At 44.7% G+C, this 26015-nt stretch overlaps 1 protein-coding gene and 1 pseudogene across 1 annotated transcript in view; both read left to right on the top strand.

Moving 5' to 3' along the window:
- PDLIM1 (PDZ and LIM domain 1) overlaps positions 1–6297 on the top strand; it is a 45803-nt gene extending 39506 nt beyond the window's left edge. The window contains exons 6-7 of the mRNA XM_059398173.1: positions 5314–5431; positions 5798–6297. Coding sequence (XP_059254156.1) covers positions 5314–5431; positions 5798–5984 — 305 coding nt within the window. The 3' untranslated portion in view covers positions 5985–6297. The remainder of the gene's footprint in view (positions 1–5313; positions 5432–5797) is intronic.
- Positions 6298–12914: 6617 nt separating this feature from the next.
- On the top strand, positions 12915–20456 carry LOC132016462 (succinate dehydrogenase cytochrome b560 subunit, mitochondrial-like; annotated as a pseudogene).
- Positions 20457–26015: the final 5559 nt, after the last annotated feature.

Genomic DNA, 26015 nt, shown 5'->3' with positions numbered 1-26015 from the left:
CTCAGGGTTACCTCATGGCTCTAGTTGGCAGTTGGTGCTCTAGCCATCACAACCATCTCCAAGCACCAGGAAGGAAAAAGGGCTGAATGGGGACTACTCTATTCAGATAAGCCAGCTTTTTCTCTACCAGAAGTCACACACTAGCATTCCATTTAATTTGACCAGAATTTAGTCATATGCCCACATCCAGTTGTAGGAGAGTCTGAGAATTCTTTCCTCCCTGGGATGAATATCTTCTTGCCCCAAAGAAAATAAAAATTTTGCTAAAAAGAAGGGAGGGGTACCTGGGTAGCTCAGTGGGTTAAAGCCTCTGCTTTCAACTCAGGTCATGGTCTCAGGGTCCTGGGATCGAGCCCCACATCAGGCTCTCTGCTCAGCAGGGAGCCTGCTTCCTCCTCTCTCTCTGCCTGCCTCTCTGCCTGCTTGTGATCACTGTCTGTCAAATAAATAAATAAAATCTAAAAAAAAGAAAAAAAGGAAGGGAGATAACAGATCTTTATAATCTCTCCCATTATCTCTTAATATGTAGCTATAGTAAAATTCTCATGGAATGAAACTGCATGAATTCCAGTCCATACATCCACTGTGTGCAGAAGACTCTTGGGGGAAGGAGCTCAAATCCCTGTTTTCATTTGAGATGAAGTGGTTAAAGCTCAGAGCAGTGTCTGGTAGGTAGGAAAGCACTCAGTGAGGGCGACTGTCATTTGGGGAAGCCTTGGGTTCATAAAGCAGCCCGGCCCTTGAAGCACTGGCATCCAGGATCTGCCTGTGACCTCCCCGGAGACCGCAGGCGGGTTGCCCATCTCTCTGAGCCCTAGTTTCTGCACATGTCCAGGGAGGCTAATAATGGCTACTTCACAGATGGCTGTTTTTTTGTTGTTTTGTTTTTAAGATGTTATTTATTTGAGAGAGAGAAAGTGCAAGAACAGGCAGGGGGAGGGGCAATGGAGAAGGAGAAGTGGACTAGCCGCTGACGAGGGAGCCCGACGCAGGGCTTGATCCCAGGACTCTGGGATCATGACCTGAGTCGAAGGCAGACCCTTAACCAACTGAGCCACGCAGGTGCCCTTCACAGATGGTTTAAAGCATCAGGGGAAACGATGCACAGAAAGTACCAGGCCCACCCTCAGTGAGGCCCCACCTGCGAGGCTTGGCTGCAGCCAGGTTTGGTGATAAACTCCTAAAGATTCAATGTGGATCTTCTCCTTTGGGGTGAAATTCAGCCTCAGGACTAGGAGAAAGGGTCCTGGATTTCTCAAAATTCATCTTGCTCTGGATCAAATTCCAAATTTGCAGGAAACAAGGAGGCTTTTTATTTTTAATCTTTAAATTATGGCGAGCTATAGCTAACATGAGATTTCCTGTCTTAACCATATTTAAGTGCTCAGTTTGGAGGCATCAGCCATGGCCATACCATTGTGCACCGGTGAGCACCGCCCACCCACAGAACTCCGTCTTGCAGAACTGCAGCTCTGTACCCATTCATCGCTAGCTCCTCGAAGCCTCCTCCCCCAGCCCGTGGAAGCCACCAATCTGCTTTCTGTTTCCATGAATGTGACTGCTGCAAGCACTTCCTGGCAGGGGAATCATACAGCGTGTGTCTTTTGTGACTGGCTTGTTTCACTGAGTGTAAGGGTTCATCCATATTGCGGCAGGTGTCAGCATCTCTTTCCTTTTTAAGGCTGAATGTTGTACAGTGTGTCTATAGCGCATCTTGTTTATCATCCATCTGACCAGGGGAATTGGAGAGGAGACTTGGAAGGAGGCATCAAGGACTGAGAAAACACAGTGGGTGCTGGGGGCTCTGAGGTGAGAAAGCTGGAGACTTGCTCAGGAAGTATCAGGGTGTCCAGGGTTGCAGGAGAATCCCCACGGGGTCTGGAGTCAGATCACGGAGGACCACCAGGTGCTTAAGGACCATGAATTTGGTTCTTTTAGTAATGCAGAGCCCTGGAAGGTTGTTGAGCAGTAAAGTGGGTAGAAAAATAGCTGTGCTTTCCTGAACCCATTTCCACTTGTTCCCCCAGAAAGCTCTGATATACAAGTTTCACTAGAAAGAGAGAAAATTGAAAATGTTTATAGCTTCCCAGAGTCTAAAGGGAGCTAATGTTTTTACTGTAGGCTTGTTGAGAAGGGCAGAATGACATTTCTTGCGTTTGTGGTGTTGGCTGTAAGTGAGAGGAGAAAATGGGGCCAGCAGGTGGCGCTGCAGGGCTGGACACTGTGCCTGCTTGGTCCTGCACACAGCGGCCCCTTCCCATGCTGTGCTGTTTCTCTCTCTCTCTCTCTCCTTTTTGTCTATGCTTAGCCTGGGGTTTGAACTCATGACGTTGAGATCAACAATCTCAACTCTACTGACTGAGCCAACTAGATGACCCTGCCCCTGGCCCAGTTTCATCCAGTCCCTTCTCTACTTGGAGAAGGGGTGTGGATTCTCCTACCAAGTGCGGCTCTCATATCCCTCATTCCTTCTCTCCTGCCCTCTTGCTCGCGCAACCCATTTCTGGTAAATTTTCTGCGGGTCAAATGAATTACGTGAAGAATAGCCCCATCGCCTGAGACCATAGCCTCGCCTCGCTGGTTCCCCAGGGCAGCCGGTTTCCCTTCCCAGCTGTCTGGGTAGTCTGGGTAGGCAGAGACGCCACCAAGTCGCTACATTTCCTTCTTTCTTGGGGCGGGCTGCCCAGATGGCTCCAGGAGCAGGAGCCCGCACATGAGGAGGGAGCCTTTTGGGGATGTTAGAGGTGTGAAGCTGGCCACCCAGCCCTTCTGAGATCTTAGGAGGGAGCCAGGATTAGGGTGACAGGAGGGAGGCATTTGCCTTGGGTACAGAATTTAAGGGGGCGCCCAAAACCTCAATAGTTAAGACAAAAATGACACTTTAATGCTGTGTTTTTTAAAATCACAGTTAATGCAAAAAGAAAAAAAAAAGGCAATAATGAACAAAGTCGAGACTGGGACCAAGGAGTGGAGGAAGATTTGGGGAGGCAAAAGGGGACTTGGACTTGGGCTGACCAAAGCACCAAAGGCAGCTAACCAGGCGGCACCAAGCCTTCCCCCGAGCCTAATCATAGAGCTTCTGGCTGAAAACAGCGGAAACCCTGAAGCCTCCTAACATCTGCCCCTCTCCTGTGCCGCCGGCTGGACATCTGTGTCCATCAGTTCCTTAGTGCAGGAGGGTTCCTGCCCTGACAGGGGAACCCTGAGAGACCACGCCATCCACACCCCATGGTAGGGCCTTTAAAACAGGCTGCTCTTAAATATTCCCTCTTGCTGTTCTCCATCAGGCACCCACATCTCCCCGGCTGGCTGTCCCCCGGCATTCACCCACAGTGCGAGGCAGAGTGCAATTTTGTTCGCCTTCCGTGAGGGCTACGGGCCAGCCCGCTGTGGCAGGGCTGGGCCTGGCTCTGTGAGTCTCCCACTGCCAGGAGCCCAGCACAGGGAGGTGCCATTCTCAGGGCCTGGCTGCTGAGGCAGAGGTTGGAGCTCCATGGGGACAGGACCAAACCACACAGATGCATCTCATGCTTCTGCCAGAACGGGGCTCACGTCTGCTCCCATTCCATGGGCCAAAGCAAGTCATAGTGTCAAACCCAAAGTCCGTGGCCTTTGGGTACAACTGGGTGTATGCTTCACCAAGACTAGGGTTTCTCAGCTTGGGTGCTGTAGACATATGGGGCCAGAGAAGTCCGCGTGGTGGGGCTGTTCTGCACATTTTAGGACATTTAGCAGCATCCCTGGCCTCTCTACCCAGGGGAGGCCAGAAGCACTGCTCTCCAGTTGTGACAACCCAGACTCTTCCCTGGGGGACAGAATCATCCCCAGTAGAGAATCACTGACCTACTGAGATGCATGGCCGGGGCAGGGGATGGGACACATAATTGTGGCAAAATACACAGTCCACCATCCGAGCCGATGATAGATGCCCCTTACTTGGATTCATCTCAAGTTTTGGTTCAGAAGCACCAGTCAAGGTTAGGGGGACCCATTTTCCAAATGGATGCGAGGATAAGGACCCTCATTTGTCGGCCCCAGGATTGCCCTGCGTGGCTGCGGTTGTAGGATGACTCCTCTCATCCCTTCACTTCACGCGGGAAACTGTTCTCTTGCTTTTGGCCAGTGGTTCTCAGAGGGTGGTTCCTGGACCAGTCGCCTCAGCAGCACCTGAGAACTTACTAGAAATGCAACCTCACGGGCCCCGCCCCAGGTCTGCTGAAGCAGAAACTCTGGGGGTGAGGCCCAGTGAGCTGCACTGGCGCCAGCCCCCCCACATCATTCTGTGCACAGGCAAATCTGAGAGCAGCTGCTTTAGTCTCAAGAAGTGGGTTTTAACCGCAGACATAGAATCGGATCTCCTGGGGCCCTGGCGTCTGGAGATGCTCCTTCAGCAGCTCTGAGGACGAGCCTGCTCTGTGGATTTTAGGGGCTCTCTCCTGGTGCCTGGCCCACTCTCCGCGGCCTGTTCAGAACCACTGGTGTAGAGACGTCCTTGGCTCCTTGGCCACAGTGTGCTGGGCAAAGGTAGAGCCCGTTAAGCCTTCATTGGGGCATTTTGCCCTCCTTTCCCTGCGTCTTTGGAGCCTCTGGTGTATGCTCAGCGCCTTGCAAGGCTCTGTGGGATGTCACAAAGCATGGAAAACAGGGTCCTGGTGCCGCAGGGCTTTGCAGTCCGGTCACAGCTGACAACGAGACTGTCAGCTGCTGATGGCTTGCTGCTGCTGGGCGCCCCTGGTAGAGGGCTTGGAAGCTGTGCTGGGCTGCGTGGCTGCTCACTGGACGCGTCACGGCCGACTGCAGGGAGGTGGCCTGCTCTGCTCTGCTCTGCTCTGGGGTAGGTGGGTTTTGTGGGGCTGCCTAGAGATGCTCTGCTGTAACAGCTTTGTACTTCTTGTGACGTGGGCTTCTTCCAGCATCCACACACACTGTCTTTTAATGATCAAATACCATCTTTGTTGCACCTGCAGAAGTCACTGTGAAGTGCCCATACCCGTATGTGCACGCATCTAATCGGAATGAAATGTAATTTGTGTTCTGAGGGCTAACTAGATGTTGGGTACTGTGGGAGGACTCTGCGTGTACTTTTTAATCCTTTTTGTACCGTGGTGAAGGGAAAAATGCACTCCTGTCATATGGAAAAGGAAGCTGAGGACCAGAGAGGTTAAGGAACTTTTCCAGGATCACACAGTGGAGTCAGGTTTGTTTTACTCCAGGAACTTGCTGGAACATACATATAAGCAACTCCGCAAAAGCTCAATGAAACTTCGGCAACCCCACCTTTCCTGGCCAACCCAAGTGTTTTCCTCATTATAGGGGATCCCAGCAAGCCCTCAGGTTTCAGAAGCGTCAAGGCACCAGTCACCAAAGTGGCAGCGTCAATTGGAAATGCCCAGAAGTTGCCCATGTGTGACAAATGTGGCACCGGTATTGTGTGAGTATCCACCTCTCCCCAGTGTCGGAGGCCCCACAGGTGGAATAAACCACGCTGTGGAAAGTGCCAGATGGTGCCCATTTTGGGTGCGATGGGGAAGAATTCCTGCCTGGCAAATAGAGCAGAGAGACCACGTAGGCCTTTGGTCCAGAGCCAGGTGTGAAGGTTCTCCTTGGCCACAGAGCCCGTTGGGTGTGACTAACATCAAAGCAGAGAGAGGGCCGCCCTGTTGAAGAGGGAGAGCTTCTCAAGTAATGTGTGAGGAGCCCAGGAATGAGCGGCGGCTTTATGAGGCCCTGATCTGCCCTTTGATGGGCCTCGTGGGGCTTGTCACTAATGGAGCCCTTTCCTGCCTCCCTCCTGCAGCGGCGTGTTCGTGAAGCTGCGAGACCGCCACCGTCACCCTGAGTGTTACGTGTGCGCTGACTGTGGCACCAACCTGAAACAGAAGGGCCACTTCTTCGTGGAGGACCAAATCTACTGTGAAAAGCACGCCCGGGAGCGAGTCACACCCCCTGAGGGCTACGATGTGGTCACTGTGTTCCCCAAGTGATCCAGTAGGTCTCCTCCTCTCTGTGCTCTGGCCCTCTCCTCTCCTGAAGGTTCCCGCTGACTCTGGTTTTTATCCCTGCTCTTTAAACACCACGTCTCCCCGCCTCTGCTAACTGACTCACTGGCTGCACGACGCCCGCTTTTACATTAACGGAGGATTGTTTCGTTCCGTGTCCCCTTGCCAGCGTCCCCGGGTCTTCTCTTTACCTTGGTTCGTCTCTGCTGCAGTTGGACATCAGCCACATTGGAACCAAACCGAATTGGATATGTCTGACACTGAGTTCATGTCTACTCAATAAATTTATAGACTCCAAGGCAGTGTGGCGTCTCTCATTCCACCATGCGTCCTCGTTCCTGGCTCAAGCCAGATGAGAGTTCTGATCTCATCTCGTCATCTTTTGGGTTCCCCACTTCTCTGAGATTGGCAGGTCTTTTCCAGGGGTGAGAGGATTGACATCTGAATGGGCCATAGTCTCACCGTTCTTGGAAGCTTTCTCCAGATTCTGTTTCTCTGATGCTAATATAAGATCAACCTCGTTATTGTATTCTTTTTTTTTGAAAGATTTTATTTATTTATTTGACAGAGCACGCAAATAAGCAGAGCGGCAGGCAGAGGGAGAGAGAGAAGCAGGCTCCTTGCTGAGCAGGGAGCCCGATGCAGGGCTCGATCCCAGGACCCTGGAATCATGACCTGAGCCAAAGGCAGAGGCTTAACCAACTGAGCCACCCAGGCACCCCAACCTCGTTATTGTTGTAATAAAATTATGTCTTCTTTTCTCTCTGGCTGTTCCGGGACTTACCCAAGGAGGTGAATGGTTCCCAAATAAGAGATGGAATGCTTTACCAGTTGGCCTTGGAATACCCCCTGATGGGTCCCTTTCCAGGCTGTTTGCCACCACTGCAGCCACTCTGCTCTGTGTGAAGGGAAGCAGACTCAGGATGGGTATCACCTAGGTGTGAAACTCAGATACTTCTTGGTAGTCCCTTATGGAATTTTGACAGCAAATAGACAAGTTCTGGGACATGGTTTTCCTGAGAAAACCAATTTGTGAACTGTGACAGAAACTTCGGATTTTTTTTTTCTCTCTCAAATGGAATTTATTTGGAGGTTTTTTTTTATGGGGGCATACCCTAAACTGACTAACCCTATCAAATGACGGATTTTTATTCCATGTCAGAAACTTAGCATCATGGGCAAGAGTGGACACAGACCAGGTAGGACTACCGCACTGGTCCAGCTAATAAACGGAGAGACTGGCACAGGGTGGTAGAGGTGGGACTGGGGAGAAGTCACTGGATTTGAGGTAGATTTTTAACATAGAGCAGATTGACTTGGGATGCCTTCTTTCTTATCCCCTCTTGACCAGACAACAAAGAGCTTCTCCCCCAGTAATGGGCCCCTAGAGCAGGAGACCTCTTAGCTCTGCCAGCCCTGTTATCAGCTGGGAGCTCAGAATGGCAGGAGAAAGTGTGGCAGGTGTGGTCTGGTGTGCCCAGTTCCTTGGGCACAAGCTGAATGTTGGCTCCCTCACCTGCCCGCCTCGTCTACCTCCAAGAGCCCTGCCCTCAAGGAAAGAGTAGCATCTAGAAAGTACATCCGGTGTGATGGTGCCTGACCTCGATGGCACTTTACAGATTACAAAACGCATTTGCATTTATTGTATTGCTCTGGGAGCATCACAAACTCTGCTAACAGGTGATTTCATAGGTGGGTTGGAACCAAGGACTCGGTGTGAATGAGAATTAGAGTGTATAGGGTCATGAATGAGCACGTGCTGGAATTTACAGGGAGCACTGGTATCTGCTCTGGAAGAAGACCTGTGGCCAAGGCCTGAGAGCATGAGGGGATCTTTCATGGTTAGGTTGTGGCTGACTGCCCTCCTCCCTCTAAATACTCTCTTGATGCCATGTCATTGAATCAATTTGAAAAGAATTAAAGTGTCTCTATCCAAAGGGATTAAGCCAACTAGGAGTTGAATTGCTGAAACTTTTAGGCAGAAGACACTCACCGCATTGACGCAACAGCCAGTTTTGGTGATAAATATGCCTCAAAACCTTGGCAAAAACATTTGTCGAATTCCGAGAGGGTTTTCTCCATCATGATGATGCGTTTATATCCTGAATTTGCATTTATTGTTCTCTGAAGGGAGATGCGTAGTGAATTGTTTCTGCCTCTCGACAGACACATTGTGAGTTTCTGCACGCTTCACAGATGAAAGCATTTACCCTCTTGGCGACCTTGGCATAGGCCAAGAATCTGAGGTTTGTGAGATGCTATGGGAGAAACAGGCGTTTAGAACAAATTAGTCCACCTCGTTCTAGCTTCTGCAGGAAATCCTCGAGTCTGAGGACAAAGGCAACTGGTCGGCCTGCAGTCGGAGGCTGCTGCTCAAGGCCTGGCATGTGGGTCACTCGTTGAAACACAGTGAGCAGAGCCTAGCATTGGGAGGAAAGAGCCCAGTGGGGCCTGTTAAACACTGATAAATAAAATAATCTCTGCCTTCTTGCCTTGCTCTGTGCTCTGGGAGCTGCAGATCTCGCTGTTTCCTGGGGGAGCGCTGGGTGAATGATCTTGTGGCGGGACTTTGTTGGTTTGTCCCTCAGCCCCGCCTTGATTTGATTTGAGCCCATCCGTCCCCTTCTGCTGTAATTGGTGGTGCAGATAGGCCAAGGCCAAGGCCTGAAGCACACCAAACACCTGGCAAAATGAATCCGGTCTGTGGGTTTCATCTTACAGCTGAGGAGATGCCATGGTATGTTTGTGCCCCAGCGCGTTGGGCACATCCTGTTTTTCCTGCTCTCCCCCGCTTTCCCCACTATACCTGTCGGCCATGGGAGAGTCCTTCCTCCTGAGAGGGCTCTGAACGCCTGGGGACTCTGATGGGCAGAGACCGGACTCAGCCAGACTTCTATGCCCCTGGGCTCATCCCACTCAGAAAGGGACGGAGGTTTTTTCCCAGGACAGCCAGTTCCCCATACCTAACTGTGAGAACTTAGCCAAGTCACTTACCTGTCCTGACGTAGGGACCCTGCGTTGTCATTTGTGTCCTCTGTCCTCTTGATCAGTCTTCCTTCTGGCTTCTATTTGACTTCTGTAGTCATCTGTATTATTTTCCTTCTTTCTCTTTGCTTTGGGTTAGTTTGCTCTCTTTCTAGCTGTTTTGAGCTGGACATTTAGATCATTGGCTTGAGACTTTTTTCTTTTCTTTATTTTAAATTTTAATTTTATTTGTCAGAACGCACAAGCAGGCAGAGGGGCAGGCAGAGAGAGAGAGATGGAGCACATAAGCAGGGGGAGTGGCAGAGGGAGAGGGAGAAGCAGGCTCCCTGCTGAGCAAGGACCCTGATGTGGGACTTGATCCCAGGACCCTGGGATAATGACCTGAGCCAAAGGCAGCTGCTTTAACTGACTGAGCCACTTTTTTCTTTTCTAATGTAAGTGTTTATGGTATATATTTCTCTGTAAGCACTCCTCTGGCCACATGGCACGAATTTGTTATGCTGTTTTCATTTTCATTCATTTCAAAATAGCTTTCCAGATTCTCCTGATTTCTTCTCTGACCCCTGGAATATTAGTATCTAATATTTAGTATCTAAATATTTGGTGGTTTTCCAGCTATCTTTCTGTTACTGATATCTAGTTCAGTTCCACTGTGAATTGGAATTAAATCCCTTTGTAATCTATGGGGCACCCGGGTGGCTCAGTGGGCTAAGCCTCTGCCTTCGGCTCAGGTCATGATCCCAGGGTCCTGGGATCGAGCCCCGCATCAGGCTCTCTGCTCAGCAGGGAGCCTGCTTCCCCCTCTCTGCCTGCTGCTCTGCCTACTTGTGATCTCTGTCTGTCAAATAAATAAATAAAATCTTTTAAAAATAAATCCTTGGGGTACCTGGGTGGCTCAATGTGTGAAAGCCTCTCCCTTCAGCTCAGGTCATGATCCCAAGGTCCTGGGATCAAGCCTCGCATCTGGCTCTCTGGTTGGCTGGGAGTCTGCTCCCCCCTCTCTCTGCCTACTTGTGATCTCTGTCTGTCAAATAAATAAAATCTTTAAAAAAAATAAATCCTTTTGTAGCCTAGATCACGGTCTGTACTGGTGAATGTTTTATATGTACTTGAAGAGGACATGTATTCTTCTATTTAGGGTGGAGGGTTTTATACACTAAATTAATCAGGTCAAGTTGGTTGATAGGCTCAAGTCTTCTGTCCTCCTACTGATTTTTCTGTCTGCTTGTCCAATCATGTAGTGAGAGTGGACACTTGAAATCCTTGGCTATAATCATGAATTTGTCTTGTTCTTTCAGTTCTGTCAGTTTTGTTTTGTATCTTCTAACACTCTGTTTTAGGTGTATGTACATTTAAGATTCTTTTGTAATGAGGTTAATTCCTTTGTGATTATGAAATGAACATCTTTATTTCTGGTAGTAGTCCCTGTTCTGAAATCTACTTTGATATTAAAAGAACCATCCCAGTTTTCTTTGATCAGGGTTTGCGTATTACATCTTTTTAATTTTTCTGTGTCTTTATATTTAGACTTGGTTTTCTGTAGAAAACCTTTTTTTCATTGAGTCTTGCCTTTTCATTCATCCTGACAATCTCTACTTTTTGGTTTCGACCATTTTTTAAAATTTATTTTTTATTTATTTTCAGCATAACAGTGTTCATTATTTTTGCACCACACCCAGTGCTCCATGTAATCCGTGCCCTCTATAATACCCACCACCTGGTTCCCCCAACCTCCCACCCCCCGCCCCTTCAAAACCCTCAGATTGTTTTTCAGAGTCCATAGTCTCTCATGGTTCACCTCCCCTTCCAATTTCCCCCAACTCTCTTCTCTCTAACTCCCCATGTCCTCCGTGCTATTTGTTATGCTCCACAAATAAGTGAAACCATATGATAATTGACTCTCTCTGCTTGACTTATTTCACTCAGCGTAATCTCTTCCAGTCCCGTCCATGTTGCTACAAAAGTTGGGTATTCGTCCTTTCTGATGGAGGCATAATATTCCATAGTGTATATGGACCACATCTTCCTTATCCATTCGTCCGTTGAAGGGCATCTTGTTTCTTTCCACAGTTTGGCGACCGTGGCCATTGCTGCTATAAACATTGGGGTACAGATGGCCCTTCTTTTCACTATATCTGTGTCTTTGGGGGTAAATACCCAATAGTGCAATTGTGGGTCATAGGGAAGTAATATTTTTAATTTCTTGAGGAATCTCCACACTGTTTCGACCATTTTAATTTCATTTTTTTATGTCATTTGGATAAATGTCTCTCATCTTGCTGCTGATTTTCTTGGAGTCATTTTTGTTGTTTTCTTGCTAAGCCTGCATCCTAGGGGCACCTGGGTGGCTCAGGCAGTTGAGTGTCTGCCCTCAGCTTGGGTCATGATCTCAGAGTCCTGGAATCAAGCCCATGTGGGGCTCCCTGCTCTGTGGGAAGCTTGCTTCTCCCTCTTCCTCTGCCAGTCCCCCTGCTTGTACATTATATCTATCTGTCTTTCAAGTAAATAAATAAATAAAATCTTAAAGAAAATAACCTGCATCCTTTTGGATCAATTGTTTATTTTTTATGAGTCCGTATGACCTCAATTATTTATTAGCTCTGTTTTTTTTTTCTGTTGTTTTTTAGTGGTTTATAACTTACATTTTCAACTTAATGTAGTCCATGTTCAAGTAATATTGTACTGTATCAAGCATGGTCTAGAAACTTTCTGGTAGCATATCTCCATTTCCTGCCTCCCATCTTTTGTATTGCTGTCATATATTTTATTTCTACCTATGTTTAAACCCAACAGTAGTCTTTAAAGGAGATTTAAAAACTAGTCTATGATATTGTAAACAATTTTATGTAAATAATTCCCAGACACGGCCCTTTCCAGTGGTCTTCATTCCTTCCTACAGATCCATGCTTCCATCTGGGATCCTTTTCCTTCGGCACGAGCAGTTAATTTTAGTCGTGATCAGTGTGTGTGCTGTGAGGCATTTACTTCACTTTGGAATGGCTGAAAATCTTTTTATGTAGCCACTTTTATTGAGCCATATTTTCATTATATAATTTTATGTAGTCTTAAAAAATCAATTAAGAATTGATTATAGGGGCGCCTGGGTGGCTCAGTGGGTTAAGCCGCTGCCTTCGGCTCAGGTCATGATCTCAGGGTCATGGGATCGAGTCCCGCATCGGGCTCTCTGCTCGGCAGGGAGCCTGCTTCCCTCCTCTCTCTCTCTGCCTGCCTCTCCATCTACTTGTGATTTCTCTCTGTCAAATAAATAAATAAAATCTTTAAAAAAAAAAGAATTGATTATAAACACCAAAATGATATATGAACGTCAGGCATGATCGCTGTCTCTAACTAGAGTCAGGTTTTCCCTCCATCTCTTTCTGAGTTCAGAATAGGGAATTATTTTACATGTGTGGTAGAAGTTTCACCTCCAACGTAGGGACCATGTAATATTTATGATCCAAAAGCCTCGTGCAGGATTGGCAAAGGTAGAAGTGTGCTTAGTGAGTTTGTTGTTGTTGTTGTTGTTCTTAATTGTATAGATGAGGTTTCCTCCGTTAAACTTACCATATTCCCCCCTTTCCTGCCCATTCTATCTAGGAAAGCCCTAGCATATTGTTTAACAGTACTGCTGATTTTTTAAAAGATTTTATTTATTTATTTGACAGAGATAGAAGGATCACAAGTAGAGAGGCAGGCAGAGGGAGAGGAGGAAGCAGGCTTCTTGCTGAGCAAAGAGCCCGTTGTGGGGCTCCATCCCAGGACCCTGAGATCATGACCTGAGCCGAAGGCAGAGGCTTAACCCACTGAGCCACCCAGGGGCCCTGTCAGTACTGCTGATTTAAATAATTTTGTTTTGGAGAGAGTAAGGGAATACCAAGAATTCACGAGCACTAACAATCACCGGAACTTCTGTGACTCTCTCTGGTCAAAATGGAGCAGAACAAATGCGAATCGGCTTACGAGGTGCATCATTTTGTTCCTTCTGGTGGCACTGAGGTGCGTGGGCAAACGCTACTAGAGAAGCACTTGCAGCAGCAGGAACGGCGTGCAGGGACCTACACTAAACATCACAGGGTCTTTCAGTCTTGTGGCAAGTGATAAAACATGGTCCCTGTTCGGTAAGTGGGGAAGGGGTAATAACTGAAGAATGGCAGAATAAGCATAATCTTCCATATTGGATGAAATCATTGTCACTTTTAAAGAGCAGCACATACAAAATACCATGCTTTAAAGTGAAGCTGTAGTTGACAATTGAAATAGGGGATCATACTGTACTTAAAAGAAGTGGTGGCAGAGGGGTGTCTGGGTGGTGCCATTGGTTACGCGTCCGACTCTTGGTTTCGGCTCAGGTCATGATCTCAGGGTCATGAGATCGAGCCCCACGTGAGGCGCTGTGTGCAGCTTGGGATTCTCTTTCCTTCTCCCTCTGCCTCTTTTACCTCCCAAAATAAATAAATTTAAAAAAAGGGGGGGGGAGATGGCACACACAAGCCATGAAGGATGGGGAAGGGAATTTCAGATGGGGTGAAGACATGCCCAACTCTGGACAAGTAGATTGGCAAGGAGTTTGGGGAGAGGGAGCAGAGGGCTTTAAATGGTTTAGTAAAATTAGGCTTTAGGGACACCTGGGTGGTTCAGTCAGTTAAGTGTCAGCCTTCTGCTCAGGTCCTAATCCCAAGGTCCTGGGATTGAGCAGCCCCGAGTTGGGCTCCCTGATTCTTCCTCTCCTCCCTGCTCATGCTCTGTCTCTCTCTGTCTCTGTCTCTCTCTCTCCAATAAATAAATACAATCTTTTAAAAAATGAAGTTGGGCTTTGGATTGATATGGAATTGGAGTTTGGTATTTATGGAGTGATCTGAGTACTGAGTTAGAAATTTTTAATTTGATTAAATGGAAATTTGAGAAAGAACAAGGATGTGATTGCAGATGATATTTGAGGGAAATTCTACGGGAGTTTCCTGAAGTGTTTGGGAATACAGTGAGGTGGTGGTTCCCTGCTGGAGAGCTCTGATTTCTAGACCTAGCATCTGAGAGTCTGGATAACCATTACAGCCATGGAAATGCAGAGAAGTTTGATGATAGAGGAATCAAAATTTCATGAAGATTTTCTCCCTTTCTGTGTTCTCATGAATCTAGGAATATAATCAGTTGGGCAGGTCCAAAGAAGCCAAAGGAGACCAAAAAAAAAAAAAAAAAAAAAAAAAAAAACCACCACCACAACAAACCCACCACCAACAACATTAAAAAGAAGGAATAGATCAGATTTAGTTAGGAATGTGGATACCTGGGCAGGCTTTGGATGGGTTAAGAGGATTTGTTGGTGAATCCTAACTGAAGAGAGCAGTTTAGAAGGAAAGAGATGATGGTGGGAAAAAATTCAGTAATGGGACATGTTCTGAGAAGTTAAACAGAAGTGGGAAAAAATTGGGGTGACAGATTTAAATGGTGGTTGTGTCAAGTGGAAAAATTGCATGGGAAGGGAAAAAAGACATAAGGACATAAGTGTGGGTGTAACATTTCCACTGAAAGGGAAGAGGGAAGATTCTAGAACATTTGAAAGAGTGGTACTCCCAGAGGACAAAGGACATTTCTTCCTCTGAAATTACAATTGCTTAACCAACTACAGTCTATAACACTAGGTGGAATGGAGAAATTGGTTAGTGGGCAGGACTTAGGACTCTAAATGCGTAAAGTCCAGAAGATCAGACAGAGTGACATTCAAATAATTTTCTGTGGAATTTGGTCTGAACCACTAGTTTCATGTGGTCTGGACAAGGCTCAGTGATGTGTGGTGAAGCATGTGGTTTAGGGAGCTGTAGGAAGAAGCAAATTTCGTCCAGTATCTGCCCTTTTTTCTATCCCTAATGAATGATTCTTAACCTTTTGGAGGCCATAGTTCTTCCTAGGAAGAATTCACTTGTATTCACCACTTGTTTTTTGTAGACATTTTGATGGGTGCCATGGATGCTATAAAGCCTCTTCATTACTTCCAGGGTAAAGAGGGCTCCAGGTCCTTTGGTATCTGAGTTACTAGTAGCTATTTTCCCAATACTATATTTAAATATAACTTCATTGTTCTAGGAAACATTATTTTATTTTGAGTCTAGCATAATTTTGAGAGGCCAGGTATAAGAACCACTGAATCTCCTGATGCACTTACACAGATGGATATATCTAGGGGGAGCTTATACCATTGTTTCTCTATATTGGGCCATATGTCGGGCAATTATTTTGTCAAATAATTGCATCTACGGGCAGGTAGGTGGCTCCGTCAGTTAAGCATCTGCTTTCAGGAGTGCCTGGTGGCTCAGTGGGTTAAAGCCTCTGCCTTCAGCTCAGGTCATGATCCCAGGGTCCTGGGATTGAGCCCTGCATTGGGCTCCCTGCTCAGCGGGGAGCCTGCCTCTCCCTCTTGCTTGTCCCCCTCCCAGTCCCCCTGCTTGTGTACATGCCCTCCCTCTCTCTTTCTTTCAAATAAATAAAATCTTAAAAATGTCTTAAAAATGGTAATGGCATCTGTAGTCACACCTAGGGAGTGCTAAATCCTGAAAACCTTACCTACGACAACACGTTAATGATTATATCTGACTTGTCTGGTGCTGAGATAGAAATAAGGGACCCCATCCTGAGATACAGACTCACTCTTCTGTTATAATATCCTAAGACCACAGACTTGGTAAAAAAAAAAAAAAAAAAAAAAAAAGGAGGGGGGGGTAGATTTTAGAACAGATGAGAATAGAATTAATAGAAGTTGGAGGGGTGCCTGGGTGGCTCAGAGGGTTAAGCCTCTGCCTTCGGCTCAGGTCATGATCTCAGGGTCCTGGGATTGAGCCCCGCATCGGGCTCTCTGTTCAGCAGGGAGCCTGCTTCCCCCTGTCTCTCTGCCTGCCTCTCTGCCTACTTGTGATGTCTGTCTGTCAGATAAATAAATAAATAAATATTTAAAAAAATATATAGAAGTTGGAAAGCCACGGATAGTCCTCGTCTTGATTTTTTTTTCTTAAAAAATTTACATGATTATTTAAATTGATGTGCGCACGGCTGTCTTCTGTTTAAATTGCCTGGCAGGACTGAAGAGAGAAAATAACACCAAGGGGAAAATGTTAGGGAAACCTGGAGGGCGGAGCAGACAGGAGATGTGATCATTATCTGAACAATGTGCAGAATACCAGCTTCACGGCAGTGTTTGAGGCACAGCTGGCATGAGTGTCCTAGGTGGAAATTTTTTCTTAAGAGGTGGCCACTTTGTTGATCAGTGTGCATTTTTTCAGAATTCATTCTTCATAGTGAAAATGTCAAGAGTAGTGTTCCAGTGTTGGAAGTGGAAAAATGGATACTCTACTTTCTACTACTGAAGAGTGAAATAAGTTCTGGAATTTTGTGTGAAATCGTCTCAGATGACTTTCAGTCTGAGAAACAGTCTACAAAGTTAGCTTCAGAAGGGACTTACTATGAGTTACAAAAGATGTAGCGAAAGGAAACTTACTATCCCAAGAAAGCTATATCCAGAAAAGTAGTGAGTAAGCAGTGAGTACAGAATGAGAATATCTGAGTCAATATTTTTATTCAAAACAAAAAATTTCTAAGCCAGCTCTGTACTCACTGTGGGACTGGAACTCACAACCCCAAGACCAAGAGGCTCATGCTCTACCAACCAGGCATCCTCCTCTATCTGAGTCCATTTTTTTTTTAAGTGGGCTGTACGCCCAGTACAGAGCCCAATGTGGGGCTTGAACTCATGACTCTGAGATCAAGACCTCAGCTGAGATCACCAGTCACTTAACCAACTGTGCCACCCAGACACCCTATCTGAGTCAATATTTTAATAGTACACAAGTAAATTCTTTATAAAAGTTCATCTTTGAGGTTATACTGGTCGCGTAAGACAGGTTGATATATATATATATAGATAGATATATATATCTATCTATATATATATATCTGCTCCTTCTGAAACTACACTAAAATGACTCAAAAGGACTTGAAAAACAAGTACCAATTTTCAAAGAAAGGCCTTGGAAGGATTAGCTAATAAAAGATGTCAATCTAGTGGCGCCTGGCTGGCTCAGTCAGTGGCTTATGAGACTTTTTTAATCTTGCGGTCATGAGTTTAAGCCCCATGCTGGACACAGCACTCACTTAGAAATTTTCTTAAAATAAAAATATTGACTCAGATACTGATCTTGATCTCGGGTTTGTGAGTTCCAGCCCCAAGTTGGGCGTAGAGATTACTTAAGAATAATTTTAAAATCTTAAAAAAAAAAAGTCAGTAGCCAGGTAACAGAAAGACTATAGGATTTTTTCCTAAAGAAACCAAATATCCCCAGAGAAGAAACTTCCATATACTGATATCTAAGTGAAAAGGCTCTACAAATCTCATGCACAATGAAAGAATAATTATCTTGGGGCGCCCAGATGGCTCACTTGGTTAAGAAACTGCCTTTGGGGGGCGCCTGGGTGGCTCAGTGGGTTAAAGCCTCTGCCTTTGGCTCAGGTCATGATCCCAGGGTCCTGGGATCGAGCCCCACCTCAGGCTCTCTGCTCAGTGGGGAGCCTGCTTCCTCCCCCCCCCCTCTGCCTGCAACTCTGCCTACTTGAGATCTCTGTCTGTCAAATAAATAAATAAAAATCTTTAAAAAAAAAAAAAAAAGAGAGAGAGAGAGAGAGAAAGAAACTGCCTTTGGGTCAGGTCGTAATCCTGGAGTCCCAGGATCGAGTCCCACATCGTGCTTGCTGCTCAACAGGGAGTCTGCTTCTCCCTCTGACCCTTCCGCCTCTCATTCTCTCTCTCAAATAAAGTCTTTTAAAAAAAGAAAAGAAAGAAAAATTATCTCAAGGCCCAATAATCATAAAAGTTTTGATTGCTTAGATTAAATCTTGGAAGTTCCCAGAGAGAGACATCCAACCATCTATAAGGACTTTGGAGTCAGTGCTTTCAGAATGCAGAACCCTCCCTGGAAGCCAACAGACCGTGCAGCTCTACCTTTGTAAAATTCAGGGAGAATAATGATCAAACTAAATGAGATACTTTTGCTCGTAAGTGTTAGCACGGTATACTTCCTGATGTGCACCTCAATTTTGGAATTACTAGGATAGCTTGGAGACTGTTTCACATCAGGTCACGTAGACCTAGCTCAGTTGGAGGCAGCATAGTGTGGTGGTCTAGAGCTCAGACCCTGGAGCTGGTCTGTCAGTTCAAATCCTGACTCTGGGGCTCACTGGCCGTGTGATATTGGGCATATCAGTTAGTCTCTGGAATCTCATGTTTTCATCTGCAAGGGTAAAGAATTGTTAGACTATTTACTTCACTGGGAGTTTATGTGTCCAGAGTAAATCAGTATGTCAACCTAAAGTCAACTGATTGTCAACGTTAGCCACATCTCCAAAAATACCTTTACAGCAACATTTAGATTAGTATTTGATTAAAGAACGGGTGCTGTAGCCTAGCCAAGTTGGTGCATAATATTAACCATCACAGTTCACAGTCCACCCCTTATAAACTTGGCACCCATACATATTCCCTTAAATCATACTTCATCTCCAAATAAATAACAAAGTTATACTTCTGTTTCACACGATACAACTATCCTGAGTACTAAAAAACACAAACTAACCCTTTAGCCGAAAGATGATGTCAAATCCTTGGGTGATGTTTACTCTTCTCATTGATACCCTATAACCAAGATCACAAATACTCATAACAACATGTAGCTGTTCATGATAAATACAGCCCTTGTTTCCACAGCTGGTCGTTTGATTGTGGCAAATTTCTTTCCTTCTCCCTCTCTCCTCCCTTCTTGCTTCCTTCCTTCCCTCCTTCCTGGGTTGTGGTGAGAACACTTAATATGAGATCTTTTCCCTAAAAAATTTTTTTAGATTATTTATTTATTTATCAGAAAGAGAGGGGGGGGGGAGAGAGCGAGCACAGGCAGACAGAATGGCAGGCAGAGGCAGAGGGAGAAGCAGGCTCCCTGCCGAGCAAGGAGCCCGATGTGGGACTCGATCCCAGGATGCTGGGATCATGACCTGAGCTGAAGGCAGCTGCTTAACCCACTGAGCCACTCAGGCGTCCCATTCCCCTAAAATTTTTAAGTGCACAGTACAGTCTTGTTAACTGTAGGCACAATGTTGCACGGCACATCTCTAGAACTTTTCATCCTACACGACTGAAACTCTTCATCCACTGAATAGCAACCCTGTTTCCTCTTCCCCCAAGTCCCTGGCAAAGACCATCCTATTCTCTGTGTCTGTCGGTGTGCTCTCCCAGGGCTACACACTCTCCTAGCAGGTACGTACAGTGCAGTGAAGGTCGGTGATGAGGGTTTGGCCAGGGGGATGCAGGTGTACGTGGTGGTATAGTCTGGTGAAAAGACAGGGCCTGATCTGGGCTCACAAGCAGAGCAGCTTGTCAGCATGTGCCCGCATGGCTTCATGTTCTGCCAAGGGACAAGGAGGGGGAGCGTTCTAAGGATTGCAAAAGGACAAACTTTTCTGAACTACCCTTTTTTATTCACCCACTGAATTTGTTGATTCAGTCACTATTTAAACAAATTGCTTAGTGTCCTAGTGAGATAGCAAGGTACATCATATTTCTCAACAGATGTTTGTGGAATGTGATTTAGTTGGAATATTATCCCATGTAGAGTACGTAAGTTATACAGTTTTTGACCCTTGAACAACTCACGGGTAAGTGGGAGCTGACCCCTGTGTCATCAAAAATCCACATGTATCTTTTTTTTTAATTTATTTATTTTTTTAAATTTATTTATTTAAAAATCCACATGTATCTTGACTATGAGAGTAAGACACAGCACTCAGAATGCTGACAACTCACTTCCTTTTATATTATGTTACTTATTTTGTTGAAAACATCTAGAATTTTAGCCCCTCCTTTTTAAGTGAGAAATAACTTAATCTCCTTAAGCTTTACTACCACATTATCAATTATTTAGACTCAAAAAGTTCTACTTCCATCCTGGCCAGAACCCAGGTTGGCTGCATTCTTGTTGAGATATGTTGGCCATTTCTTAATCCTTGGCTCTGTGTCAGAAATGCTCTCCCTGTGGGAACCATAGCCAAAGAAGAGATGGACAGATTCAGGAAGAAGAACACTGTTTAAACCATCCTCTGTCTCCCCGTATCACTATCTACACTGTGGCTCTTCCCACAGTGATGTCTGCTTGCCACCATGGTACCGCTGTGGCCTTGGGTACAGGGGTTTCTTTTTGACTTGTCAGCCCTGTTGGTCCCTGGGAACTTTGAGTCTCATTTGGGAGGTGTAAAGTTCCTGTATCTGTGGCCATCACTGATCTACACAGCCAAGTTTTCACTTGTCTTCCTCTCATCTGGATTGGAATTTGACACTTAATGTGGGATCTAGGGAAAGGCCTCAAGATTCCCCAGCTGTACCAGTCTGGAGCGGATGTCCTGGTTCTTACTGTGTTGTTCTCTGTAGGGCTGGCGGCCATGTGAAGAGCTGAAGTTCCTAGCATTGTCTTCCTACAAATGATTTGCTGACCTATCTGCCTATTTGTTACTCTCTTCTCCAGCCAGGGCAGCGTTCTCCTGACTATTTTAGACCTTTTGTGTTTGCATATCCCCTTGGAGCTCAGTAGCTGTAGAATGCCTTATAGAACCATAACAACAGAAAAAGGTCCAGTTTCCCCTTTGTTTCTAAAGATGGAATTGACTCAGAAGTTCCCTTTTCCTGCCCCCAGCTTGCAGCCTATTCGGAGCCTAGGAGCCTTCATTCTCTCTCCATATTGGGGCTTCATTTGTGCTGTCAGCTTTTGGCTCCTTATTTCTTTTTTCTTTTCTTTTTTTTTTTTAATATTTTTTTTATTTATTTGACAGAGAACACAAGTAGGCAGAGAGGCAGGCAGAGAGAGAGAGAGAAGCAGGCTCTGCACTGAGCAGAGAGCCCGATGCGAGGCTCGATCCCAGGGTCCTGGGATCATGACCTGGGCCGAAGGCAGAGGCTTTAACCTGCTGAGCTACCCAGGCGCCCCTTAGCTCCTTATTTCTGAGGCTGTGGAAACTGCCAGCAGCTCTGTGGCCTCTGCTATGGGGGCTGGAGTAGGGCTTTCAGTCCCACCGCCTGGGTTTGCTAGCTTAAAGGGGACAGTTCTGTTCACTGATCAGAGCCCAGGGCACAGCCAGGGCACCCACACAGTATGACTGAAAGAAGAGACATTAGGGTAGTGGGGAATTAGTTTGTTCTAGCTAGGTTGGGGTGCTTTGGGGAGAAAATACATAGCTCTTATTGCAAAAGGAATATTCAGAAAATTATCACTGAACCCATTTATTAATAATTACTTCTTTTCCCTGCATTACTGGAAAAACAAGCCTCTTTCCCTTTTTTTTTTTTCAAAGATTTTTATTTATTTATTTGACACAGGGAGAGATCACAAATAGGCAGAGAGGTGGGTAGAGAGAGGGAAGCAGGCTCCTTGCTGAGCAGAGAGCCAATTCCGATTCGGGGCATGATCCCAGGACTCTCAGATCATGATCTGAGCCAAAGACCGAAGCTTAACTCACTGAGCCACCCAGGTGCCCCGTCTCTTTTCCTTTTTTTTTAATTTATTTTTTATTTTTATTTTTTTAATTAAAATTCAGTTAAGTAACATATAGTGTATCATTAGTTTTGGGTGTAGAGGTGATACATCAGTCTTATATAATAGCCAGTTCTCACTGCATCAAGTGCTCTCCTTAATGTCCACCACCCAGTTACCCCCATCATCCCACCCCCCCCAGCAACCCTCAGTTTGTTTCCTATGATTAAGAGTCTCTTATGATTTGTCTCCCTCTCTGATTTTGTCTTATTTTATTTTTTCTCTCTTCCCCTATGATCCTCTGTTTTTTCTTAAATTCCACATATAAGTAAGATCATATGATAATTGTCTTTCTCTGACTTATTTCTGTTAATTTAATACCTTCCATCCCTGTTGTTCCAAATGGCAAGATTTCATTTTTTTTGATAACTGAGTAGTATTCCATTGTGTGTGTATATACATACACATCTTCTTTATCCATTCATCTGTCAATGGACATCTGGGCTTTTTCCATAGTTTGGCTATTGTGGACATGGTTGCTATCAAAATTAGGGTGCATTTACCCCTTTGGGTCACTACATTTGTATCTTTGGGGTAAATACCTGGTAGTACAATTACCGGGTGATAGGGTAGTTCTATCTTCAACTTCTTGAGGAAACCCATACTGTTTTCCAGAGTGGCTGCCACAGCTGCATTCCCACCAACAGTGTAGGAGGGTTTTCCTTTCTCCACATCCTCACCAACATTTGTCATTTCCTGACTTGTTAATTTTAGCCATCCTGACTGGTGTGAGGTAGTATCTCACGGTGGCTTAAATTTGTATTTCCCTGATGCCGAGGGATGTTGAGCATTTCTTCATGTGCCTGTTGGCCATTTGGTTGTCTTCTTTGGGGATATGTCTGTTCATGTCTTTTGCCCATTTCTTGATTGGATTATTTGTTCTTTGGGTGTTGAGTTTGATGAGCTCTTTATAGATTTTGGATACTAACCCTTTATCTCATAATGTCATTTGCAAGTATTTTTTCCTATTCAATATGTCGGTTATCTTTTTATTTTGTCAGCTGTTTCCTTTGTGCAAAAGCCTTTCAGCTTACTAAAGTCCCAGCAGTTCACTTTTACCTTTGTTTCCCTTGCCTTTGGAAATGTGTCTGATAAGAAGTTGCCGGGCGGAGGTTACAGAACTTGCCTGGCTATGTTCTCCTCTAGGATTTTGATGGATTCCTGTTTCACATTGAGGTCTTTAATCCATTTTGGGCCTATTTTTTTTTGTGATGGCGTAAGGAAATGGTCCAGTTTCATTTTTCTGCATGTGGCTGTCTAAATTTCCCAATTTCATTTGTTGAAGAGACTGTCTTTTTTTCCATTGGATATTCTTTTCTACTTTGCCAAAGATTAGTTGACCATTGAGTTGAGGGTCCATTTATAGATTCTCTGTCTGTTCCATTGATCTCTTTGTCTGACTTTGTGCTGTCTTGATGATTCCAGATTTGTAATAGAGCTTCAATTCCAGAATTGTGATGCTCCCTGCTTTGCTTTTCTTTTTCAACATTATTTTCACTGTTCAGTCTTTTTTGGTCCCATACAAATTTTAGAATTGTTTATTCTGGCTCTGTGAAAAATGCTGGTGTTATTTTGATAGGGCCTGCATTGAATGTGTAGATTGCTTTGGATAGTATAGAAATTTTAATAATATTTGTTCTTCCAAAACAGGAGCATGGAATTTTTTTCCATTTCTTTGTGCATTCCTCAATTTCATTCATAAGTGTTCCCTAGTTTTCAATGTACAGATCTTTTGCCTAGGTTTATTCCTAGGTATCTTATGATTCTTGGTGCAATTATAATGGAATTAATTCCTTAATTTCTCTTTCTGCTGCTTCATTATTGGTGTATAGCAATGCAACAGATTTCTGTATGTTGATTTTATATCCTATGACTACTGAATTCATGTATCTGTTCTAGCAATTTTTGGTGGAGTCTTCTGGGTTTTCTACATAGAGTACCATGTCATCTGCAGAGAGTCAATGTTTGACTTCTTCCTTGCCAATTTGTTTGCCTTTTATTTCTTTTTATTGTTGGATTGCTGAGGCTAGGACTTCCAGCACTATGTCGAACAACAGTGGTGAGAGTGGACATCCCTGTCATGTTCCTGACTTTAAGGGGAAAACTGTCAGTTTTCCCCATTAAGAATATATTAGGGTCTTCTATATATGGCCTTTATAATGTTGAGGTATGTTCCTTCTATCCCTACATTCCTGAGGGTTTTTATCAAGAAAGAATGCTGTATTTTGTTAAATGCTCTTTCTGCATCTATTGAGAGGAACATATGGTTCTTATCCTTTCTTTTATTAATGTGTTGTATCATACTGATTGATTTGTGGATATTGAACCACCCTGCAGCCCAAGAAAAAAATCACACTCAAACATGGTTAATGTACTGTTGGATTCCATTAGGTCAGTATCTTGTTGAGAATTTTTGCAGCCATGTTTATCAGAGCTATTGATCTGTAATTCTCCTTTTTAGTGAGGTCTTTGGTTTTGGATTCAAGGTAATGGTGGCCTCATAGAATGAGTTTGGAAGTTTTCCTTCCATTTCTGTTTTTTTAGAACAGCTTCAGAAGAGTAGGTATTAATTCCTTTTTTAAAATGTTAGGTTAGTCACCATACAGTACGTCATTAATTTTTTATGTAGTTTCCAAGATTCATTGTTTGCGTATAACACCTAGTGCTCCATACAATATGTGCCCTCCTTAATACCCATCACCAGGCTCACCCATCCTTCCCACCCCCTCCCCTCTAAAACCCTCTGTTTCTTTCTCAGAATCCACAGTCTCTCAAGGTTCATCTCCCCCTTCAATTCCCCCCCTTCATTTTTCCCTTCCCTCTCTGAATGTCCTCCATGCTATTCCTTATGTTCCACAAGTAAGTGAAGCTATATAATAATTGACTTTCACTGCTTGACTTATTTCACTCAGCATAATCTCCTCCAGTTGTATCAATTCTTCTTTAAATGTTTGGTAGAGGGATACCTCTACCAAAGAGGTAATTGACTGAGGTACTACCTGAGGGGCACCTCAGTCGTTAAGTGTCTGTCTTTGGCTCAAGTCATGATCCCAGGGTCCTGGAATCAAGCCCTGCAATGGGCTCCCTGCTTAGCAGGAATCCTGCTTCTCCCTCTCCCACTCCCCTTGCTTGTGTTCCTTCTCTCTTTGTCAAATCAACAAAGTCTTAAACAAACAAACAAAAAAAGACGTAAATGGTTGGTAGAATTCCCCTGGAAAGCCATCTAGCCCTGGACTCTTTTTTTGTTGGAGAGATAGAGATTTTAAAAAAAAAAATTTTTTTTAAGTTTAATTATTTTAGAGAGAGATAGCGAGCAAGCGGGAGGAGAGTCAGAGGGAGAGAGAATCCTGAAGCAGGTTCCTTGCTGAGCTTGGAGTCTGACTCAGGGATCGATCCCAGGCCTCTGAAATCATGACCTGGCCACAACCAAGTGTCAGCCGCTCAACCAGCTAAGCCACCCAGGTGTCCCTTTTTGGGAGATTTTTGAAACCCATTCAATTTCTTTGCTAGTTATGGATCTGTTCAAATTTTCTATTTCTTCCTGTTTCAGTTTTAATAGCATGTACGTTTCTAGGAATTTGTCCATTTCTTCCAGCTTGCCCATTTGGTTGACATATAATTGCTCATAATATTCTCCTATAATTGTTTGTATTTCTTTGGTGTTGGTTGTGATCTCTCCTCTTTCATTCATGATTTTATTTATTTGGGTCCTTTCTCTTTTCTTTTTGATAAGTTTGGCAGGGAGTTATCAATTTTGTTATATCTTCAAGGAACTAATTCCTAGTTTCATTGATCTACTCTACTGTTTTTTATAAATTTCTTTATCGATTATTTCTGCTCTAATCATAATTACTTCCTTTATTCTGCTGGTTTTAGGCTTTATTTGCTGTTCTTTTTCCAGCTTCTTTAGGTGTAAAATGAGGGTGTCCATTTGAGACTTTCCTTATTTCTCGAGAAAGGCCTGAATTACCATATACTTCACTCTGATGACTGCCTTTTCTGATTCCCAAAGGTCTTAGACTGTTGTGTTTTCATTTTCATTTGCTTACATGTAGTTCTTTATTTCTTCTTTAATTTCCTGGTTAACCCATTCATTCTTTAGTAGGATGTTCTTTTTTTTTTTTTTAAGATTTTGTTTATTCATCTGAAAGAGAGAGTGTGTAATCATTAAAGTAATCATTAAAGCAGGGTAGAAAGGTAGAAGGAGAAGCAGACTCACTGCTGAGCAGGGAGCCAGATGTGGAATTCCATCCCAGGACCCAGAGATCATGACCTGAGCCGAATGCAGATGCTTAACCAGGCACCCCTCGTAAGATGCCACCCAGGTACCCCTAGTGAGACGTCCTTTAACCTCCATATATTTGTAGTTTTGCCAGATTATTTCTTGTGGTTGACTTCAAGTTTCATAAGGTTGTGGTCC

This window comes from Mustela nigripes, chromosome 4, assembly GCF_022355385.1.
Source record: "Mustela nigripes isolate SB6536 chromosome 4, MUSNIG.SB6536, whole genome shotgun sequence".
Classification (NCBI taxonomy): Eukaryota; Metazoa; Chordata; class Mammalia; order Carnivora; family Mustelidae; genus Mustela; species Mustela nigripes.
This window is presented reverse-complemented; position numbering and strand designations above follow the sequence as displayed.